General features: G+C 43.3%; 1 protein-coding gene across 3 annotated transcripts in view; it reads right to left on the bottom strand.

Moving 5' to 3' along the window:
* Positions 1–2,366: 2,366 nt before the first annotated feature.
* rnf103 (ring finger protein 103) overlaps positions 2,367–21,892 on the bottom strand; it is a 35,410-nt gene continuing 15,884 nt past the window's right edge. For all 3 annotated transcript variants that reach the window (XM_035160776.1, XM_035160774.1, XM_035160777.1), the window contains 5 exons: positions 19,858–19,973; positions 11,068–11,490; positions 10,799–10,931; positions 9,900–9,986; positions 2,367–4,927 (listed from right to left, as the gene is read on the bottom strand). In XM_035160776.1, the coding sequence (XP_035016667.1) occupies positions 3,977–4,927; positions 9,900–9,986; positions 10,799–10,931; positions 11,068–11,490; positions 19,858–19,973 (1,710 nt within the window). In that variant the 3' untranslated portion in view covers positions 2,367–3,976. The remainder of the gene's footprint in view (positions 4,928–9,899; positions 9,987–10,798; positions 10,932–11,067; positions 11,491–19,857; positions 19,974–21,892) is intronic.

Genomic DNA, 21,892 nt, shown 5'->3' with positions numbered 1-21,892 from the left:
ATGGATGCAAAGATGTTATTAATGGTAGCAGCAACAATTCATATAATAATACTAATACTACTACTACTACTACTACTACTAATAATAATAATAATAATAATAAATGTTGGTGTTGTTGTCTGAATCCTGCAGCTCTGGAGTCAGAGATACCTGCAGAGAGAGAGAGAGAGAGAGAGAGAGAGAGAGAGAGAGAGAGAGAGAGAGAGACTATAGGGGAAAAAAACACAAAGTTAGTGACATGTGTTAAAATAAATAAATGTGGGGGCAGAGAGACAGAAAGTAGCAGCATAACTAAGGGATTGTTCAGGACTCACCTAATCCACCCCTAACTGTAGGCTTTGTCAAAAAGGAACGTTGTAAGTTTAACCTTAAATGTAGAGATGGCGTACACCTTGTGTCAGTCAGCATTGAGATTTGTGACGCAACAAACAAGAAATTTAGCAAACATTTGATTAATTTGCACAACTGGTTTTCCATAAAACTTGGTTTACAAGAGCAGAGTCACTGCTCTTGTAAACCAAGTTTTATGGAAAACCAGTTGTGCAAATTAATCAAATGTTTGCTAAATTTCTTCGGGTATAACTACAACAGCAATTAGGAAATCTTAATGCCCGGCTGTCCGATAACTATATATGCAAAACCATCTGTTTCACATTAAATGGAATAAAGCTTAGGGTCCTCATTTAGAAAACAGTGCGTAGTATTCATATGAAAAGTATGCCTACGCCATACTAAAATGGCGCACGCAAAAAAAGATTCAGATTTATAAAACACGCACACCTTAAGGCAATGTCCCCTTTATAAATCACAGTCCACCTGGAATATGCGTACGTGAATCTGTCTCAAGGTCAGCCCTCTACACGCCCACATTCAACCATAAATGGTCAATGCAAATCACCTCTATCTGATTCGTCATCATCATGAGACAAAAAGTTATTGTGATCGCTGAACAGTTGTTTCCTACTAATCCTTCCATCCGCACACTCCTCTATCAGTGCCAGTGCATCCATCAAGCAGCATTACGCACAAGTGTCATCGCAGTATTTATATATTTAGAGCAATTAGACTGATTGCTTCAAACATCAGTCTAATTGCTCTAAATATCTGGGATATTATTTGGGAATAGAAGTTTGAAAGTGAATAGCTTTTCTTTATTTTCTGTGAGTGATCTCCAGTGTGTTCTGTGCGCTTGATGGCACAGGCACATTCACTGCAGCGATTTTACACAACACACGTCCTTGATGATACACGCAGTGTTAGAAGATATTATTAAAAACTATTAATGACTCAGCTCTGCAACTCTGCTGTATAATGGAATATGATCGTAATTTGCTGTAAGTTGTTTTATATCTTTTTCAATTGAAGGTTCTTATTGAACAGTTATGTCACGTGAGCTCAAATAACACTTGGTTTTAACGTTAATGATGAAGTGGATCAATAATATGGCTTCAGTTCACCACCTCACATCTGCATCGTCATTTTCCCCTTTTGTGCGTACGCAACGGTTATAAATGAGGCCCCAGATCTCTGTGTAGCTCCTAACCTGAGACTTGCATGCTTCCCAGTAGATCTGGAGGTCTATTTATGTTGCCCCGATGAGCTGTCAGGCACGATTTGCGCCCCAACCTAAAAGCCAGTTTTCAGTCACAGCACCACCTACTGGCAACAGGAAGAATGCCTCATGTCACAATCATCAATACTTTTGAACAATTAATTTTCATACACAGCAACAAAAAGCATGTTTGCATGCTTGTATGTTCTCTTGCGCCACAAATTAGACAGGAATTGATACACAATGTGCAATTCATCATGTCCGCCGGCATGCACCTGAGCAAGTTATTATATCTTACTGATTAGCGCAGTGTCTTGGCCAAGACTCTTTAATCAGATTTTTCATCACAGTGAGTACTCTTCCTCCAAAAGTTGATCTTGAAGACATACCAAAAAATGTCCTGCATTTTTCTGGTCTTGATGAACACATAAAGCGATTTAAAGTGTAATTTTGCCATTCACAGTGTAAATTTATTTTTCTCTTAAACTTCTGCAACTGTTTACTTGCAGTCTCTAAATATGGTGCCTAAGGTCCTTTGAGGTTTAAATGGTGTTTCCAAGAGATTCAGCCTTTTGATTCATTTTTCTTGCTCTAAAATACATTACATTCAGTTCCACTAAACCTAACCAATGTTTTTTATTTGTTACAGTTAATAAACTTTCTAACACTGCTAAAATCCCCAACTCCTAAAACATAATTGTGAGGGCTGATCTCCTCGGCGGTAGCTTTGGTTTGCTCCTCTGTGCTTTGATGCATCTGTCAGACCTTCTCTTCTTTAGCGACCCTGACAACCCAGAAGGATGACACCACAAAGTTCTGAAACACTTTTATTTTGAGTGAGTGTTACGGCTCTATGTATCATGTTTCTTATCTTTCCCTTCACACACAGCAAGAGGACAGGAATGAGCTGAAAGATTACACTTACGCACCTTAAAGTTGATAAGTCATTTTAGGAAATTTTAGATCTGGGTTTTTTGAAACTGCAGGGTAAAGTCTGTTGGAGCCAAACAGTTAATATTAAAAAAAATAATGAGGTCATTAGCAGTACTTTCCAGAGGTAGCAGAAGCAGGAGTACCAAGTCATGTTCAAATATCAGCAAGTTATACACCAACTCAAGGCTTAAAAATATGGTTCTAAACTAAATTTTTCAGGAAGGAACTACAACCTTCCAAATATGAGTGAAGGGTGAACTTTGACCCACAACATTTGCATATGTGTGACCAGGCCCTAAGGCTCTTTGTTTACTGCAACAAGCTGCTCAAGAGCAAGACGTGATTGCATAAGTCAGCAACAGCCTGACTGTGCACCTAATGTCAGTCAGCATGAAGATTTGCAAAGGAAAAGTGAAAGCATGAGTGCACAGTGACTGAAGAGGGTTTCTTTCCCCTATCCTTTTTGTTCCCCAGCAAAATGTTTTATTGCTAATGACAATGACATTGGTGAGAGCAGATTTTTAAGTAAAAGAAGCCAAAAGATGCTATGAGTAGCTCAGTGGGTATGTGAGCACCATTATACACACATCTTCCAGTGTGAGCACCCTGGTTCAAGCCTGTACCTCTGTGGTTAGATTCACATTAAACTAATTGGTTAGAATCAGAGGGGTTACTGTGAAAACTTCAGAAAGTCAGTCAGAACGAAATGACTGTGACTCATGAGAGCATATCCAACAACAAGAATCATAAAAAACAGATTAGCTTGGCTTCTCAGAGGGATGAATCACAGCTTAAATGCTGCATTTCAAAAGCACTAGAGATACAAACTATGAAATGTGATAAGGCATAGTTAAAGTAGAGAGTAATTACAGTGGTATGGCAGGGAACCTGTTAAGATAAAGAGTTGTTGGGGGGACAAGGCAGTAGTTTGAATAGCAGGGGGAGGAGTTTGTCTTTTTTGTACCAATATTATTGACATAGATCATATATCACGGAACCTTTTTGCAATTCTAGTGAGTCATGATGTAGGATAGAGAAGACAGTGTTTGCTGTTTGCAGTTTGCTTGATAATGAGTTTCTTGCCTGTAGTCACTGATGATTTATATGTAGAACAGACTCTTTACTGTCCTCACAGCCCTGAAAACAGAATAGGAATAGGAAATATTTTTATTTATTTTTATTGCACTGAACAGTTTACAAAGACTACACCTGTGATTAGTGTGTGAATCACTATACTCTCTATACAGAGAACGTTATGACTGGGCTTTCATAGCATTCATAGGCTTTCATCTGTCTGCCGTGATGGCCAGCACATTACCTTCAAAAACAGGAATGGAAACAAGATGATTGATGGTTCATGACAACAAGAGCCCTCATCACTTCCATTCACACTGCCTCCATGCCTCAACTTCAATCCAAGCAAGCTGTGATGTTGACAAGCTACCTGTGAGAGGGCCATGGAGATGAGCAGGGCTCAATGACACCTGACCATCAGTCCTGCAGAGTGTTTTCAGCAGAGCTGCACTGTGCACCTCTCTGCAGCTTCTTCTTGAAGCTGGGCCAGCGACACACTGGGCAGCAGTGTCGGCCTGTTGCCAGCCACACAACAATGCACTGCTGGTGGAAGGCATGGCCACACGGAAGACCCATCAGCAGCTCCTCACTCACAAAGTTCTCAAGACACACCACACATTCTGAGCAATGCAGCATGTCACAAGGCCACCCTGGCCAATTACAGAGATGCTGGTTAGAAACAGACTGAGGTGTGAGGTGACCATCCTCTGTTGCCCTGTCACACACACACTGATGGTTGCTGCTAGGGTCCATGTTGCTGTACACACATAGCTGGATGCTGCTGTCCTGACTGCACAGTGACCTCTTGTACATTTTGGTCTCATGTGGAAGTGTGCTGGGACCTGCAGCAGGAGAATTCCCTGTGCCTGCAAGTAATCTTTCAGTCTCTTCATGCTGCTGTCCACCAGAGCACCCCCCCCTGCACTGACTCACTGCACTGAACCGCCATGTTGGCAGGTCTTTAATGTAGTCCACATTCATTAATGGATGAAGCCAGAGATCAGGGAAAGACAAATGCTCAAAAAAGAAGTTTGGATCATCTTCCCAGTCTGAGTGGTCAGATGGGACCTGCTGCAGCGATGTTATCGGGTGGAGCAGAAAAGAAGTATACCATTCCCACAGACTGGCCAGCCACTCCAGGTTCGTGGTGCTGTCCTCTCGGCTCCTGACACCACAGCGGCGTTTCTTCTCAAAGTAGTCGACCAGTAGGCCATGGGCCAGGTACGTAGACAGGAAGAGGGCTGGGTGGGATGAGTAAAAGGTCCAGTCAGCTCTCACCAGGCTGGCCAGTGTGGTGGTGTCAGCATAACGAAGCAGCTTCAAACTGTAACCATACAGAGTGTCCAGATGAGGCAACTGGAGCAGAGCCTGGAGAGAGAGATCAATCAGTGATTACTGATAAAATATAATTAATGCAACTTTCATCTCAGTTAAAACAGTCATAGTACATTGTATGGCTATATCTCAGTGGCCACTTAGTTGGGTACTCCTCTTTTGTTACATCACTGTCTCCTTCCTGTGAGCTTCATCTAGTCTGTTCATTCTGCTCTGGCCTCTCATTAACACAGGCCTGCCACTCACTGGATCTTGTGAAAATCAGTGGTTTGTCAGAATCTAATCAACAGTCCACACTCTATGTCACTGAGATCCCATTTCCTCCATATTCTCATGTTTGCAGGCTTTAATGCACGGAGTTGCAGCCACCACTGTGTTCCTGTACCTCAGAGGCAGGACTGGCTGGACATTAACTTGGCCATTTTTACAATAAATGCACTCTGTGTATATTGTTATGTGTTATTATTACACATGCATTAACGTAAAAGTAGGATTTTTGGTTTACTTAATATGTTTTGTATGCAAAAATCCTGCTAGTAAACTGAAGACTATAACTAGATAGAAAATAGTGGATTAAAAAGTACAATGTATGCCTCTGCGATCTAATGGAGTAAATGTATAAAGTAAAATGGAATTGCTACTCTCAAGTAATGTAGTACCTCAAATTTGAATAAAGTAATTGAGTAGATGTACTAAGCTACATTCATCCTTGTTTAACCCACCACAGTAAATAAAAGTAAAATAAAATAAAATAAACAACTATAACAATATGAATAATAAAATGCTAATTTATTGGAATATATGATTTGATTTCAATTTAAATAGTCTCGTATATGGGTGACTGAAGTTCATCCAGCTTTTAAATAACAGCATGAGAGAGCTGCCCAAAATTTAGAGTTTACCAAGCTTTTTTTTTTTACCACTAGAGGAAGGAAGGAGGAACTGAATATCGGTGTTCATCAGATACGCCTGCAGACTTAAGTAATTGAACTTCATTGCTCTGGTTTAACCCTAAAATACTATTCATGCTGCTCGTACTGTTAACAGCCATTTAAAAAATCTAGACACTCTAAAAAATGACTTAAAGGGCCCATATTTTACACCTTTCTGGGACTTAATTTGAGGTATTGGTACCCCTAATTTTTTAAGTCGAAAAAACTGCTGCAATGTGTATTTCCATGTCCTCTCTTCTGCCTCTCTCTGGAACTGCAGACAGAACAGGCTGTTTTCGCCTGCCTCTTGAGGCCCTCCTCTGATTGGCTGACTGCACTTTGAGTGACATGCAACCAGGCCTATCACCGGTCTCACACAGCTGAAAGTCATGTTGGTATGTTTGGATACATCTGTAGAAGACCAGCCACATATTTACAGTCGGTTAAAACAGGATGTTTCTGAATGGTAAGTTACACCGTCCTCAGGTTTGTTCAAGTTTTAGCAGGACAGTCGGCCAATGTAGGAGTTTCACAACGGAGTTTCAGTCCCGAGTAATGAGTAACGTCTAGGTTACTCCGTACTGAGCACAGCGACATGGCACGTCAGAAGAAATAAAGCGTAACCGCTGGTCTCGAACAGTAACGTTCTTAGGAGGAATGTGCACAGACACATTCTCTTCCTTGCATCCCTCCACGCTGCAGTGTTTCTTCAGAGTTGTTTGTTGTGGTTAGCTGAGGTAGCTAACATGCTGCCAGCTCAGCAACATGTCTGCTTGGTGTCGCGTTCGGTGTGGAGGGGTGGTGGTGGTGGTGGTGGGTTCGGAGGCTGGACTGGTACCGGCTGGGTGGGGCTGATAGAATAGTGCGAACACATATGACATCATACGGACAGGAAGTACGAAACGAGACGTTTCAATAACGTATTTCTTAGAATGCACTGAGTGAAAAAGTCAGCGGAGTGACTGTTTTCATACTTTGAGGGTCCCTACTGACCCCCTTCAAGTCATTACGGATAGTAAAAGCCCAGAAAACGTATTTTACACCATATGGCCCCTATAACCCTTGTGTTGTCCCTGCTTCCCCCGGCTGTTGGCCCCCTCACATAGCCCACCCCATATTAGGACGCACACGTAGGGCAATAGACAAGTGAGCAGCCCTTGCAGATGTATTTGTTACACCCGCGGCACACGGTGTGAGTTTTACAGTCCTTTTTCCTGGGGCATATCTGACACCTCTTCCTCGCCCCGAGCGGGGCTGCTGCTAGGGCTATGGAGGAGGCCGGACACTCAGATTGAGCGTCGTAGTCAACAGCTCTCTGTGCAGCGGCGGCGGCGGCGGCTTTTACAGCTTTCACAACCGCGGCGGACGCGTCCGTGCGGGGGATGCGCTCCCTTCGTGCGATGAACGGAGTCACGAGAGCCTTTCCCAGCTGCTCTAGGAACACCCTCCGCTTGTTCCGCTTGCCCGGCATCCAGTCTGGGTTGATCTCTCTCCATATCACGAAGGCGTTGTAGGAAGAGACGTCGAGAATGTTGTGAAAGACGACCAGGGGCCAGCGCGCGGTCATCCTCCTGCAGCTGTACGTTCCGATCACCTTGTCTAGGTTGTCCACGCCACCTTTGTTGCGGTTGTAGTCCAGGACAATGACCGGTTTCCCGTCCTCGCGGTCGCTGATGTCGGCCTCAGGGTGCCGTGTGCTTAGGAGCACCACATTCCTGTTTTTCTTTGGGATGTAGGACACAAGAGTGGCAGTGGGCGTGAATGCGAACACCTCTCTTCCCTTGACCGCGAGCAGCCCGGTCGGGAGCTCGAGCTTGTTCTTCCGAACCGTGCCGACCACGGTGAGCTTCCTCTCCAGGAGCTGCCTCGCGAGTTCGTAGGAGGTGAAGTAATTGTCGCACGTGACGTTACGACCGTCAGTCCCTCCGTTACTTATCGAGCACTACCCGCAACCCCTGGTTCCGTTCTGGGCGTCCGCCGCTCGGCTTTCCGGTGTACACTTGCATCTTCCAAGCGTAGCTTGATTTCGCATCGCAGGCCACCCACGACTTGATCCCGTATTTCGCCGGCTTGCTGGGCATGTACTGACGGAATGGACACCGGCCTAGGGAGAAAAACAGGAGGAGAAGAGATGAGAGGAGATGAGGACGAGGACTAGCAGCCGCTGTCTACATAACATAACATAACATAACAAACATAACATAACATAACATAACATAACATAATAATAATATAAAAAAAAAAAAGACTAACCTCTGAACGTAACCAGTTGCTCGTCCACCGTCACTTCGGGCCCCGGGTTGTAGAGGTGCGGTAGCCGCGACACCCACGCGTCCCAGACCTCTCGCACGGCCGCCAATTTGTCCGTGGCTCGTCTCGTGCGTCTCGTCTCGCGGTCGTCGAAGCGCAGCAGTCTGGAGTACGTGTGGAAGAGTTTTAGGGGCATCGTGGCACGGAATATCGCCCGGCCCCTCTCGGTGTCCCACAGGCTGGCAGCGGCCTCGCCCCGGGACCTGTACACGCCCGCTAAGATCAGCAGCCCTACGTAGGCGCTCAGGTCGGTCTCGTCCATCCCTTTCCATTCGTCGCCGTATTTTCGACGACCCTCCCGATTCGTCATCTCCAGGATGATGTTCTCTACCGTCGGTGTGATGAACAGGCGGAACGTCGAGGCTAGGTCACCAGTGCGGGACGTCGCGTGGATCGTGGGGCCCCGGGGGACCCCACTTTGAGTCGCAGCAGAGGAGGAGGAGGAGCAGTGGCCCTCCTCTCGGCCGTACGCCCTCGAGGACCATGTTATTTCCCCGTTTCTTGACGGGAAGGTCTCTCTTTCCACGAGTCCGGTGGTGGTGGTGTCACCGTGGTCTTGTCCTCCTTCTTCTTCTTCTTCTTCTTCTTCCAAGAATGAAGAATCTGCAGAAGCATCACCCACTGGGTCGTAGTCTTCGTCACCGTCGTCTTCGTAGTCACCGTCGTCGTCTTCATCTTCGTCTTCGTCGCCGTCGTCTCCGTCCTCTCTGTCTTCTTCTCGGTCTGCTTTTCGGTCTGCTTTTCTGTCTGCTTCTCCATCTCCTTGTCCGTCCGCTTCTCGGTCTGGCTCTTTCGCGTCCTCTTCGGGTTCAGAGGATGGTTGCTGGGAGAATAGCTGTTGGAGAACCTGTTCTCTGGTGAAACGCTCCTGACGCGACATCGTGCCATGGTCCGTGAGAGAGTGGCACACTGAGACTTATATGCGGGTCTAATGTACCCCCCTTGATTTCAATTGGAATCAGGTGTGGGTCTAAATGACCCCACAGAGCACCACAGCGCCCTCTCTGGGGGTCTAAATGACCCCTCCCATGACAATCGAGAATGACAATCCATTGGTCTCAATTACCCCAGGAGAATTGGATAATGACAATCCTTGGGTCACCCTAACCCTAACCCTGACCGGCCAGGGCTTGCGTATGATCACACGCACGCACTCACGCACGCACGCACGCACGCACGCGCGCACACACACGCACACACGCACACACTCTGGGTTAATCCGACCCAGGAACAACACGAGGGTTAAAATGACAAAAAGGTTGTCTTTCAGTTAAAAAAATTGAGTTAGCTAACATTGGTATTGTAACAAAGGGATGGTTTAGCATTCATGTGTTGAAGTGAAGGTCTGACAAGAACTTTCTCAGCTGGTAGGCAGCACTACATTTATTACTAGTTATTTGGCTTCAACGTGCAAAGCTGCTGGTATAATCCTTAAACACAGATGCTAACAGAGAATATATAATAACTATTTATTTTACATTTACATTCACGTTTAATAGCTTCATTATTTGTCTTCACTGCCATTGCTGATGCACTGCTGCATATTTAGGTGTGTTATCGTTACCTGTGGTATAATATGAAACGACCAGCCAGTGCCTGTGTGCATGCATGACAAAAACAAAATGTGCCTAAAGTGTTCAGGTTTGGGTTCAGGGTTAGCTACAGCACCTTTCTGGAACAGGCTCTTCACACCAGAAAACCATTCATGCCACTGACAGAGAAAGAAGTCAATGTTAGAACTGTGTGGTGTAGATGATTCTTACCAGAACAGGAAGCCAGGACACCAGCAGTATGGAGTTGTAGGTTCCAAGTGTTCGGATCAGAACTACAAATCGTTTTACTGTTGCTCCCTGTCCATGGCAATGAAATACATATTAACAAAAAGAATTGGACAGTTAATACGGAACCAACTATATGTCTCTATTCTCTCTCAAGCTCTGTGTGGAAAGGGTCTGTTCAGTAGTGAAAGAAACATTCAGAACCATAACTTAGATAAAAGGAACAACCATGTACTCTTCATTTTACTTAATATGTTGTTGGGTTGTCGAGGCTATAGAAAATGACTTTGTTTGTCAGTTGTTGTGTTTTGTGAGTAAAATCTCTATCTGCAAAGATGAGTTTCAGCCTGCTTTGTACAGTGACCCAACCTTGCTCTTGTGTTCAGCAGACACATTTTCATTGGATAAAAGATGGATCCTCTGATTGCATCTCACCATCAGAAAAACAAATGGAGTTTTTTTTCTCAGTACACTCAGGTACAAGTGTGTGTAAGTGTTATAACTTAAATCGAAATGAGCTAGTAGTGTTCACTTCAACATTGCTGTACCAACTAAAGACAGATAACGTTGCATCCGTCTGAGCTTGGCATACTTGTATCTGTATGTGGGTGTTGAACAGCACATGTGCTGGGGTTTATTTGTTTTTATATGTTGGTCATCTAAGTTTTCATATCTTTTGGAGGGGGGCAGAAAAGAAAGTAATTAAGTTTTGGTACTCCAAGACCATGGAAGGAGCCTTGTGAAGTAGGGGTGGATGCAGGCAATGATCACAATGTTTCAGTTCAGGCTGGGTCACCCCTGAAAGAAGTATGCAGCCTGCTTCACGACAGCTGCAGATAAAAGCAATTAGTGCAGTGCAGTATATTCCCTCTTTTTAAAATCACCTGTGTAATGAAGAGATCCATCCAAGCCAGCAAGTTGATGAGGACCAGACTAAGTACAAACAGGTCATTGACCTCTGGCTGGACTGAACGCAGGAAAGTGTCCATGGCAGCCAAGGACAGGAACTCGCCCGTACTACAGGGGGGCGTTAGAGAGGATAAGGAGGAGTGGAACAGAGGGGGAACAGGGAGAAGAAAGAAGAAACAGACAATCCAAGACATTAATGTTGTTATAATAAATTATAACTATCATGTCAACTTGCAACCATCACCTGTTGCCGTAGCGATAGATGCCCTCAGGCATCTTGAGGATGTAGGCAGGGCTATGTGTCACACCGATCTCTGGAAGGCTGCTATTGTTACTCCAGTGACGTACATCCACGAAGATAAACTCAATCCTGCCAGTGAACTTGATGGACAGCGAGGAGAAGAAGGCAGGGGGCTGGGAAAGATGGGCGAACAGAAACATCTTGACTGGATGGGCAGGGTCAAAGCGCCACTCTTCCACCAGCTGCTCAGACTGATGCAGGGTTTTGATTCGATGAGCCACATGCGAGGTCATCCAGCGGAAGATGTGTTCAGTTTCAATATGATGGCCATTGTATTCTTTTAGCATGACTTTGCCCTTCGACGCTGAAGTCTGGGGAACAGACATGATGAGCGTGGAGCGATGCCAGCCACGCTTGATACATGACCTGGTGGACAGAATTCAGAAGGTCATTAGACACACTTTATGTAACTATTCGAAATATAATTTACCATCTCCTGCCCTCAATTGATGCCAATGTATCCTCAAGTACAGAAATCTCAGGAGCAACTGAGAATCCTGTTATTTATTTAGACAGCTTAGACCTCCCTTTCCTTGTCTCGTTTGATTTTAGCGCAGCCTTTAACACTATCGATCATTACATCTTACTCCAGAGGCCGGTTGATTTTAATTGGCATTAAAAGAACTGCCTTAAGCTGATTTAATCCTTATTTATCAGATTGATTTCAATTTGTGCAAATGAATGATGAATCATCTGTGCACACCAAAGTTGATCACAGGGTTCTTGTGGGTTCTGTGCTCAGCCCAATTTTATTCATCTCATGCTTCCATTAGGAAACATTATTAGGAAACACTGTAAATTTGCTCTGCTATGCGGATGACACCCAGTTATACTTGTCAATAAACCCAGAAAAAATGTAATCAATTAACTTACAGTAACTTCAAGCATGTTTAAAAGACATCAAAACCTGGAGAAAAACTCTGATAAAACAGAGGTTTAAATGCTTGGCCCTAAACACCTTAGAGATGCATTATCTAATGCCAAGCTACTCCAAATGGCATTTACTTTGCTTCCAGGGAAATTGTCAGGAATCTGGGAGCTATCTTTGATCCCGATTTGTCCTTTGATTCTCATTTAATACAAATTTCAAGGACTGCCTTCTTTCACTTACTGTATGTAACATCTCAAACATCAGACATGTCCTGTCTCACAAAGATGCAGAAAAATGTACATCCAGTTATATCCAGACATGATTATTGTAATTCCTTATTATCAGGCTCCAACAGTAAGTCTTTAGAGACTCTGTAGCATGTTTCCTGACAAGAACCAGGACAAGAGATCACATTTCTCCTGTATTAGCTTCATTACACTGGCCTCCTTTTAAACTCAGAATATAATTTAAAATTCTCCTCCTCTCCTACAAAGATTCAAGATTCAAGAGTTTAATGTCAAATGCACAACAATTACATTAAGCAGTCGCTGGCTATGAAATGCTTGGGTCACAGGCTCTCTTATTGCAATGCTCCGAATATTTACAAGCAAAAAAATATTGAATAAAATAATAGAATATAGAATATCAAAAGTTTAAAATAGAAAATAAAATATATATATCTAAATATATATATACACCTAAAGAAAAAAAGAAAAACAATGGTGCAATTATTTGCAATAGTGCAAATATGCTACGGTGCTGGTTTGGAGGAGTTTAAAAGTCTTATGGCCTGGGGGATGAAACTGTCTCTGAGCCTGGTGGTGTGGGCCCGGATGCTGCGGTACCGTCGGCCAGACGGCAGCAGGCAATACAGTTTATGGCTGGGGTGATAGGGGTCTTTAATTATCCGGTTGGTCTTCTTCCGACACCGCTGGGTGTAGAGGTCCTCCATGGATGGTAGCTCCGTCCTGGTGATGTGCTGGGCAGACTTCACCACCCTCTGTAAAGCCTTACGGTTCAGGGCGGTGCAGCTGCCATACCAGGCGGTGATGCAGCCAGTCAGGATGCTCTCTATGGTGCACCTGTAGAAATTGCAGAGAATCCTGGCTTTCATATTGAGCCTCTACAGACTGCGGAGGAAGAAGAGCCGCTGTCTGGCTGTCTTCCTGATGGAGTCTGTGTGGTGGGTCCAGGTCAGGTCATCACTGATGTGGACCCCAAGGAACCTGAAGCTGCTGACTCGCTCCACCGTAGTCCCGTTGATGGAGAGGGGGGGCGTGTTCTACTCCTTGTCTCTTCCTGTAGTCCACGATCAGCTCCTTCGTTTTGCCGACGTTGAGATGGAGGTTGTTGTCCTGGCACCAAGATGTCAGGGCTCTGACCTCCTCTCTGTAGGCCTTCTCTTCGTCGCCGGTGATCAGGCCTATGACAGTCGTGTCATCAGCAAACTTAACGATGGTGTTGGAGCTGTGGGTGGCCACGCAGTCATGCGTGAACAGGGAGTACAGGAGAGGACTGAGCACGCAGCCCTGGGGGGCACCGGTGTTTAGAGTCAGGGTGGAGGATGTGGTGCTGCCTATCCGCACCGCCTGTGGTCTGCCCGTCAGGAAGTTCAGAATCCAATCACGGAGGGCGATGTTGAGCCCAAGGTCTCTGAGCTTGGTGACGAGCTTCAGGGGAACGATGGTGTTGAATGCTGAACTGTAGTCAATGAACAGCATTCTCACATATGTGTCCCTCTGGTCCAGGTGGGAGAGGGCAGTGTGAAGGGTGAGGGAGATGGCATCTGCAGTCGACCTATTTGGCCTGTAGGCAAACTGAAGAGCTCTTAATAATATGGCACCATTATACCTTAAAGAGCTGATAGTACCTTATCAACCCACTAGAGCACTGCGCTCCCCGAATTCAAGCCTACTTGTCGTCCCTAAAGTCTCTAAAAGTAGAGTAGGAGCCAGAGCTTTCAGCTATCAAGCTCCTCTCCTGTGGAATCATCTCCCAGTTTCGGTTCGGGAGGCAGACACCATCTGTACGTTTAAGAGTAGGCTTAAAACCTTCCTTTACTATAAAGCTTATAGTTAGAGCTGGCTCAGTTCTGTCTTGGACCTGCTCTTAGTTATGCTGCTATAGGTCTAGGTTGTCGGGGGACACATGGAGAGTTTCTCTTTCCCCTTCTCCCTCTTTATCACATTAATGTCTCATCAATACTGTGGTTACAGAGGTGGCATGGAGAGCACCTTTACCGGTACAAGAGGATTAATCAGCACAGCTGAGGGCTGTTAGCTGATTGATCCTCTGGTACAAAAGGCAGACACAGAGCTGGTGAAGAGAGAGAGACATGGTGAGAGACACGGACATAGCTGAGCTGCAAAGCCGAGGTGCCAGCTGAAATAGCTGGCAAGTTTAAGTTAAGAGTTTTGTTTTGTTTTGTTTTGTGAGGTTCTTTGTGTTATTAAAATGCTGAAAAGCAACCAGTTCGTCTCTGGCTGTGTGTGGGAGACCCCAGTGGCATTGTCGTTTGCCACAATGGAGGCCAACGTGGGGCTTCATGAAGCCAGAGATAAGGACTTGCAGGCAGAGATGGAGCTGGTACGAGTGGCAGATGAGTGCATGGCCATGTACAGGGAGCAGGCAGCGGAGAACAGAAGTTTATTTTTGGGACAAGGATATGTTTCAGAGCCCTGCCAAATACACTGGAGAAAAGATACTTCCCCTCGCTTCTTTCTCCATTGACTGCACCAGCTGTGCTGTGCTCAGCCAAAACATTATTGGGCTGCAAAAAATAATGTCTGAACTTTACCAAATACAAGAAGATGAAAATATTTTCAAACACACATTGAACTCTTTCGTGTATTTCACCAGTGGCAAGACGTAAGGACACAATGTGATTTAGGAATGCATATTTAGATTTAACTATCCAATAGGATGCCAACATCTACATGTAACATAGAGTGACAGCAATTCTAGCCATTCATGGATGTGCTGTTGGAATGGGTGAAGCAAGTAGAGGAAGATATATGGGGATGCTGTGGGAGACATCTTCAGACTTGGTGGTGACAATTACTCATGTTACTCTGTAAGCATTTGTATATTGTTGCACCTTCTGGTCTCCTTGATGCATCTAGCCCTATGAGACAAATTGTGATTTGTGAATATGGGCTATACAAATAAAATTCGATTGATTGATTAAGTCTACATTAAAATCTTCTGCATAAGACATCAGCTGCTGCCTGAGTTCTCCTTTCACAAGCTTCCAGAAACGCAGGAGAAGTCAGCACCAGTATGTGGAGGTCCACAAGTCCTTCCAGAAGAGCACACAGCTCGGCGACTTTTACTTGCTCAGCCAGGAACTGTGTCTGGTCGTCGATTCAAGTGCTGCCTGAGGCTGACCAGTGGCCAGTTTGATCACCCCCTAGCTCAGAAGAGTGCAGGACCTGAAACTGGTGAGTAGTATTCTCAGCGCCGATTGGCTTTCACAACCCTAACCCCGAAAAACTTAACTCAATGCATCTCCTGAGACAAGACGCAAAATTCACGTGTATTTGCGTCTTTGCTTTGACTAGTGTTTTGTTTAAACGCAATATTAATTGCTTTTCTAGTCTACTGACCACTCAAAGCGCCTCGAAGTCACATTCATACAGCACTTTTTCTATCACATATCAATGGCACACTTTGTAATTTGAGGGTTCAGTGTCTTGCCTAAGGACACTTCTGCATGGAGTAGAAGGAATTGAACCTCTGATCTTCTAGTCAGTGGATGACCAGCTCTGCTTCCTAAGCCACAGCTTCTCATCTCCTCTCTTCCACTGGTTTCCCCTAGTGTTTCCACAATATATTAAAAGCAGTAACTGTAGTGACTTCAACTGTAGTTGCTTCTCTTATTTATGGAGAACAGGTGAATACTCACGGTTAATTCTCCTTTTCAATAAGTCACTACAAGTTAACAATCGGGTATAATATAAAATGAAAATAACTTTTCTCTCTTTCCCACAAACACAACAGTTGCACCTTCTCCAATTCTTTATTACAGGTACACAAATCATATGTTAAGAAATCAGAAAAATAAAGAAACCCCTGCTCTCAAAATTGTTGCTACAGTTGTTGCCGCAAATATGGTGCAGAACACATTTACACACCTGTAACAAAGAATGTGAAGTCATGAACAAAATGTGCATATCCGCAAATCACTACATCCATCTATCACCTAATTCCAGATATGAATGAATGAAAGAATGAATGCCTGCCTTGAGAATCATTCATCACTTTGCATCTGTATAGTTAAGAGGTCCAGGAAGTGCAGTGTCAAATTTGGTATGATTTGGACCCGTGATACGTTCAGTATAAATCAAATTTGAATAAACAGGCGACCAGCGATCTGTAGCTGCGGCAGCTAGGACTCATCAATGTAAGCAATGTTGTCTATCACAACAACAGCGTGTTCACAACAATGGGCAAATTACCAAAACGGCAACGAGAACTGATACTCCAGTTCGGGGTTTCATGTACTATATTTGTTATTGGGTATATTTTTGTTTTATTCTAATATTTCTTTTCTATTCAACCATCTGCTTGTGTGTGGAATATCATGTTTTTATTGTGGGATGAGAAATCTAAGTCCACCCTCTGTTGGTGATGACCTAGAATGGTTTTGAAATGTGTGTGAGTGATGTCAGAGGGTGGCTCACCAATAAGTAAAGCTTTCCTTATGAGGATGCAAAGACTAACTTTTTACATTGGTTGCACTGGTGCGCATACATTTTTCATTTAGGTGCACCAGCACATTATTTAGGAGCACCAAAATTATATTATACCTTTTTTTGACAGTTTCCATATACATTAGTAATTTCTTAACTAGGTCTGGATATCATCACTGATTTCCAAAATCGATTTGATTCCGATTTACAAGGTCTTGATTCGATTAGCTGTCGATTCAGTTAAGGATATTTCATTGTACAATACTGATTTTGCTTGGATGAAAGAAATTCTCAGAGAACTAAAGCTGTGAACTGTGCAAGGAAACCTATAATTTGGTGCATTATTAAAAATATTAAGGTAGGCCAGACACGATAACAAATTTTGTCGAACGATATATTGTTTAAGAAATTATTGCGATTCATGATATTATTGTCATCATTTTAAAATCATTTTGTACCACTGATAATATTGATGATAAGATTATAGCATAATCATGCAAGTTAGAGTTGAGCCAAATACTCGGATGAAACAAGTATACAGTACGGATAATGTACTTTTACGAGCACGAGTACCAATCCGAGTAAATTGTGTCAATATCCGTACTCGTAATGAATGAAAATCCTCATTGGATAGCTGTGTCCACATCATTCCTTGATAGGCCAGTCACACACAGAGCTCTTCCCCTACACATAGCCTATATAAACTTCCCTTGTGCTGTGCCAGCAGCGCCACACAACACAATGATGTTGTTGTGACAGCCACTCTGTCCACAGGGATACTAACGTGTGACATCGTTATCTATGATCATATATTCTCAGCGTCCACTGGCCGAGCCACGGTGCGCAAAGCCCGGCGAGACGCACACGGAGCGAGCGCTCCTCTCTTTCACTCACTCACACACAAACCCACACCACATAATTAACATTGTGTTTTACTTTGTGTAGAAATAAAAAATACAGCACCCCCCCCAAAAAAAAACTACGACAGGTAGTAAAAAAAGCCCTGTGATCAGTCACACACACAAACAAATCTATAAAAAAGAAAATGTTGAGTATGAAAACCTGCATTTTACCTAATACTTCTTAATCATTGAAGTTTATAAAAAACTTGTTCTGAATAGTTCTCTTACGCCGGGTTCACACCGGACGCGGAAGCACCGCGCAGGGCCAAGAAAAGCCGGGTGCCTCCTTTCCGCCCCTCTGTTACTCAATTGTGCTGTTCACATCGGCTGCGATGCGCCGCGCAGCACAGAGGGCGTCAAGTCATTTTTTTTCGCTCGTCGCGCCAGGAAACACACTGAAAATGATTTTAAACGATATAAATGACATTATATAGGATATAAATGATCAAATATTCATCCTATACTTTAAATTCCCCTGCTGTTGTCCTGGAGTTTCAATTTCCCAGATTTTTTCCCCTCTCATTATTAAATTTCCCCATCTGCCCATCCACTACAAGCACACAAGCAGACAGACAGAGAGAGAAAGAGAGGGGTGGAGGCTATGAAGACCATCATCATTTACCCCCGAACCCCTACATTGAACGGGTTATATACAACAACAAGGGGAGAAAGCAGAATCGCGGGCTGACCGGCGTGGAGAAATGCGCGTCCGGTGTGAACAGCCAGGCGGCTGTGCGCTTGAGAATGGCGCGGTGCGGCGCTTCCGCGTCCGGTGTGAACCTGGCGTTACTCTTCTTATCAAAAACATTGATCTGAAGCTCAATTCTAAGGTTGTTCTGTAAATAGTTTTCTAGTAAACAATAAATATAGCAAATTCTGATCAACCTTTATCCATGTCAGTGTTAAAATACCAACTTTTGGTTAAATTCCGCCTTTGAGTACGGATACGGATACAGATCATTTTGTTGGTTGAACAGATACAGATAATGGTCTACTCGCTCATCCCTAATGCAAGTACACCCTTTTAAAGAGCAATGAATTCTTAAGAATATTCAGTCTGACATTTGTATAGTGCCAAATCATAATATACATTATGAGGAGAAAGTGGATATGATTTAGATGAGCTTTTAGGTTTGTATTGTATTAGGTTAGTTTTCCAGCGTTTTCTCTAGGAGTCCTCTGTGTGTGTGCATGCGTTATTGTTAAAGTGTAAAATGAGGGCAGGTCAGCAGGAGCGTTGAGGGAGCACACCCCGACAGGAGACTCTTTGACAGTACAAACACTGATACTGAAGCAGAAGCGTTTTGCATTGGCTGTCGTTATATGTTCGACATATACTGCCTCCTTCATGTTAATGAGCGCTCCTCTCTCTGAGTGTGAGTGAGTGGCGGCAGCGCCAGCCCGGGGCCAGTGTGTGTGAGAGTTAGCTCCGCCTCGCTCCCAGACTCAGAGGAGGGGAGATGAGAGAGGAGACACGACTCGCTAAAATACACAGACAGACAGCTAAATGTTAGGCGCACAGGTGTGACCAAGGAAAGTTGGTCACACAGAGCTAGTTCAAGATCCAGAGCCTACTAAAAACAAGAAAATTTAAAACTATGCCTTTTGAAAGGAATGGCTTGAGCAATTTCCATGGCTGTGCTATGAAAAAGCGACCAACTCGCTGCATAGCATTTACTGCAAAGAGTGCGGCCAAAGCATTGCGGGGAAAGATGCTTTTGCTGTTTCAACATCAACATTCAGAATTGAAACCCTAAAAAAGCACAACTTGTCTAAAAAGCACATCTTGTGCCATGACAGGTGCAAGATGTGCTTTTTGTTGAGTGCTATTTGATTACAGTAAACATTTTTCTACACCTTTACTCCTTTTTACAATGATTTACATAATGGATTTACCTATGTCTATGGGAAGCAACGCTGAAAATTAAATATTGGGTGCACCTAAAATAAGTGGTGGTGCACCTAAATGAAAAAGATAGGCGCACTAGTGCAACCAAGGAATAAGTTCACTCTGGAGCCCTGCTTTAGAGACTGAAAGCTGTTATAAAGGGACAAGGGACTGAACAGACATACGTACCTCTTCCATATAGTATGTAAATAACTTTGCAGTTTACTGAGGAGATCCCATTAATCTGGGAAATATCTCAAGCTTTATTAGGTCTGAGTCTAGGGTTGAGTTTATTAGTCTGACGTAAGTAAGCACATCATTTACATATTGCATCAGTCCATTCACATGGATAGTACTGTTGAGGAAGACCCTGCTGCTCACCTGTTGTCATTAGAGCAGTTGAAGGTTCCAGTTCTGATCCCAAACTGAGACACTCTCTGCACCATCTTACCCCAGTTGGACTTACTGAGCAGAGCCTCTCGGTCCTGGGCAATGACCTGCAGGTACAATTGGGAACATGACAGGATCAGGTAATAAAAGACAAATCTGTCAATGAACATGAAATTACTTCTAAAAGAGCAAGTGGAAGCCCTACACTCTTTTTCTTTGTGTTTTCTTTGTACTTTTTTCATGCTTCAATTAATGAGAAAAGTGGGGAAAGATGAATGCATTCAACCCATCTTGTGTTGGGATCAAATAAGTTCTCTATCTCCCTTTCATTAATAAAATTACTCACAGGTTTTTACGCAGGTTTTGTGAGCAGTAAGTCTGAAGGAATTGTATTTGTATAGCACCAATTCATAACATACATTCTCTCAAGGCAAATTCACATTGTAATATCTAGACCTTAAAAATTATAGAGGAAGCCAACAGTTCTCACAATAAGCAAGTACTTATATATTTTATTTTATGAAAGGTCTGCTCTACAGGCATTTTATGAGGAGGGAAATACATTCAACACATCTGTTAGAGCTCAAGGATCTGAGATCAGACAGAACGGAGTGAGTTATGTCGTGGAGCCTATAATAGGAAGTGTAGAGGTTGTCCTCTAACCAGAAGGTCAGCAATTAAATCCCAGTGTTGCATATAGATGCAATGTATGAATGTGTGTGAATGGCAAATACTGTACTGTAAAGTGCTTTGAGTGTTCATCAAGACTAGAAAAGTGCTATATAAAATGCACACATTTACTTTTTCCTAAGACCAAGACTATAATTTGGCCTGTAGATAGTGTAATGGAAAATTATATAATCATATGTATTATCTGTGCTTCTGCATGCTTACGTAACCACACTATTATCTCTGCTTATGCATATCATATGTGACCTGACAAGATGTCTGTTGGTGACCTGCCTCATGGCAGATTTATCATGCCATATATCTACTAGATTTACCAGGTACCGGTCTCTGAGAGATCCAGACATCAGAGCCACTGGGAATCATTGTACAGTCTCCTTCAATCTTATCTTCTGGGGGTTCACTTCGTACTCCATTCGCACACACATACTTTATCTTTACACACACACACACACACATCTGCTTCTTATGCAAATACATCACCTCTTTCTGCATAAAAGAGCACGCCCCAGATTGTTCCTTTGTTTTACCCATCTTCACATGTCCGCATGCTGAAAGATCTGTTTGACCTTCTTTGCCAAAGAATGAACGTGCACTTAAAAGACCATTATGGTCAGTGCTTTTTATGTCAGAAGTCTCGCAAAGTCAAATTTACTCCACAATGTCTTCAGGCCTGGACTATTATCAAACATTTCAGATTGATCTGGGACTGAGCTTCAACAGTTTTTGTTAATGGAATGTATGCAAATTAGCAACATTGCTGATGTTAATGGAATGTATGCAAATTAGCAACATTGCTGAACGCACAGTTTGATAGCAGCTTCTCAAGATTCAATCATCAAGGTCTAAAGAGTGAAGAGACTAAATATGAGAATGATCTGAATAACCTATTTAAGGTAATATGTAAAAGAATACAGCCTTTAAACTTCCTGTAGCTAGTAGGTGGCACTATGTCTATGATTCAAAATTCTAATTTGCTTAGAGGGATAGTTCACCCAAAAATGAAAATATACTCATTATCTACTCACCACTATGCCGATGGAGGGGTGGGTGAAGTGTTTGAGTCCACAAAACACTTTTGGAGTTTCAGGGGTAGGGCTGCACCTATCGATCAATTTTATCGATTAATCTAACGATAATTTTTTCGATCAATCGATTAATCTAACGATACATTTTTGGATTATTCTAACGATAATTTTTTTTTGCTCGACTAATATAATAATGAATTTATCATAATTAAAATTTCCTCAAGCAAAGGTCGGAAACGTGTTATGATTCAGTGTCATATATTTTGAAGTCTGGTTGTTGTATCAATGTCTGTATGAAGTTAAAAACTGAA

Source organism: Hippoglossus stenolepis, chromosome 7, assembly GCF_022539355.2.
Source record: "Hippoglossus stenolepis isolate QCI-W04-F060 chromosome 7, HSTE1.2, whole genome shotgun sequence".
Classification (NCBI taxonomy): domain Eukaryota; kingdom Metazoa; phylum Chordata; class Actinopteri; order Pleuronectiformes; family Pleuronectidae; genus Hippoglossus; species Hippoglossus stenolepis.
This window is presented reverse-complemented; position numbering and strand designations above follow the sequence as displayed.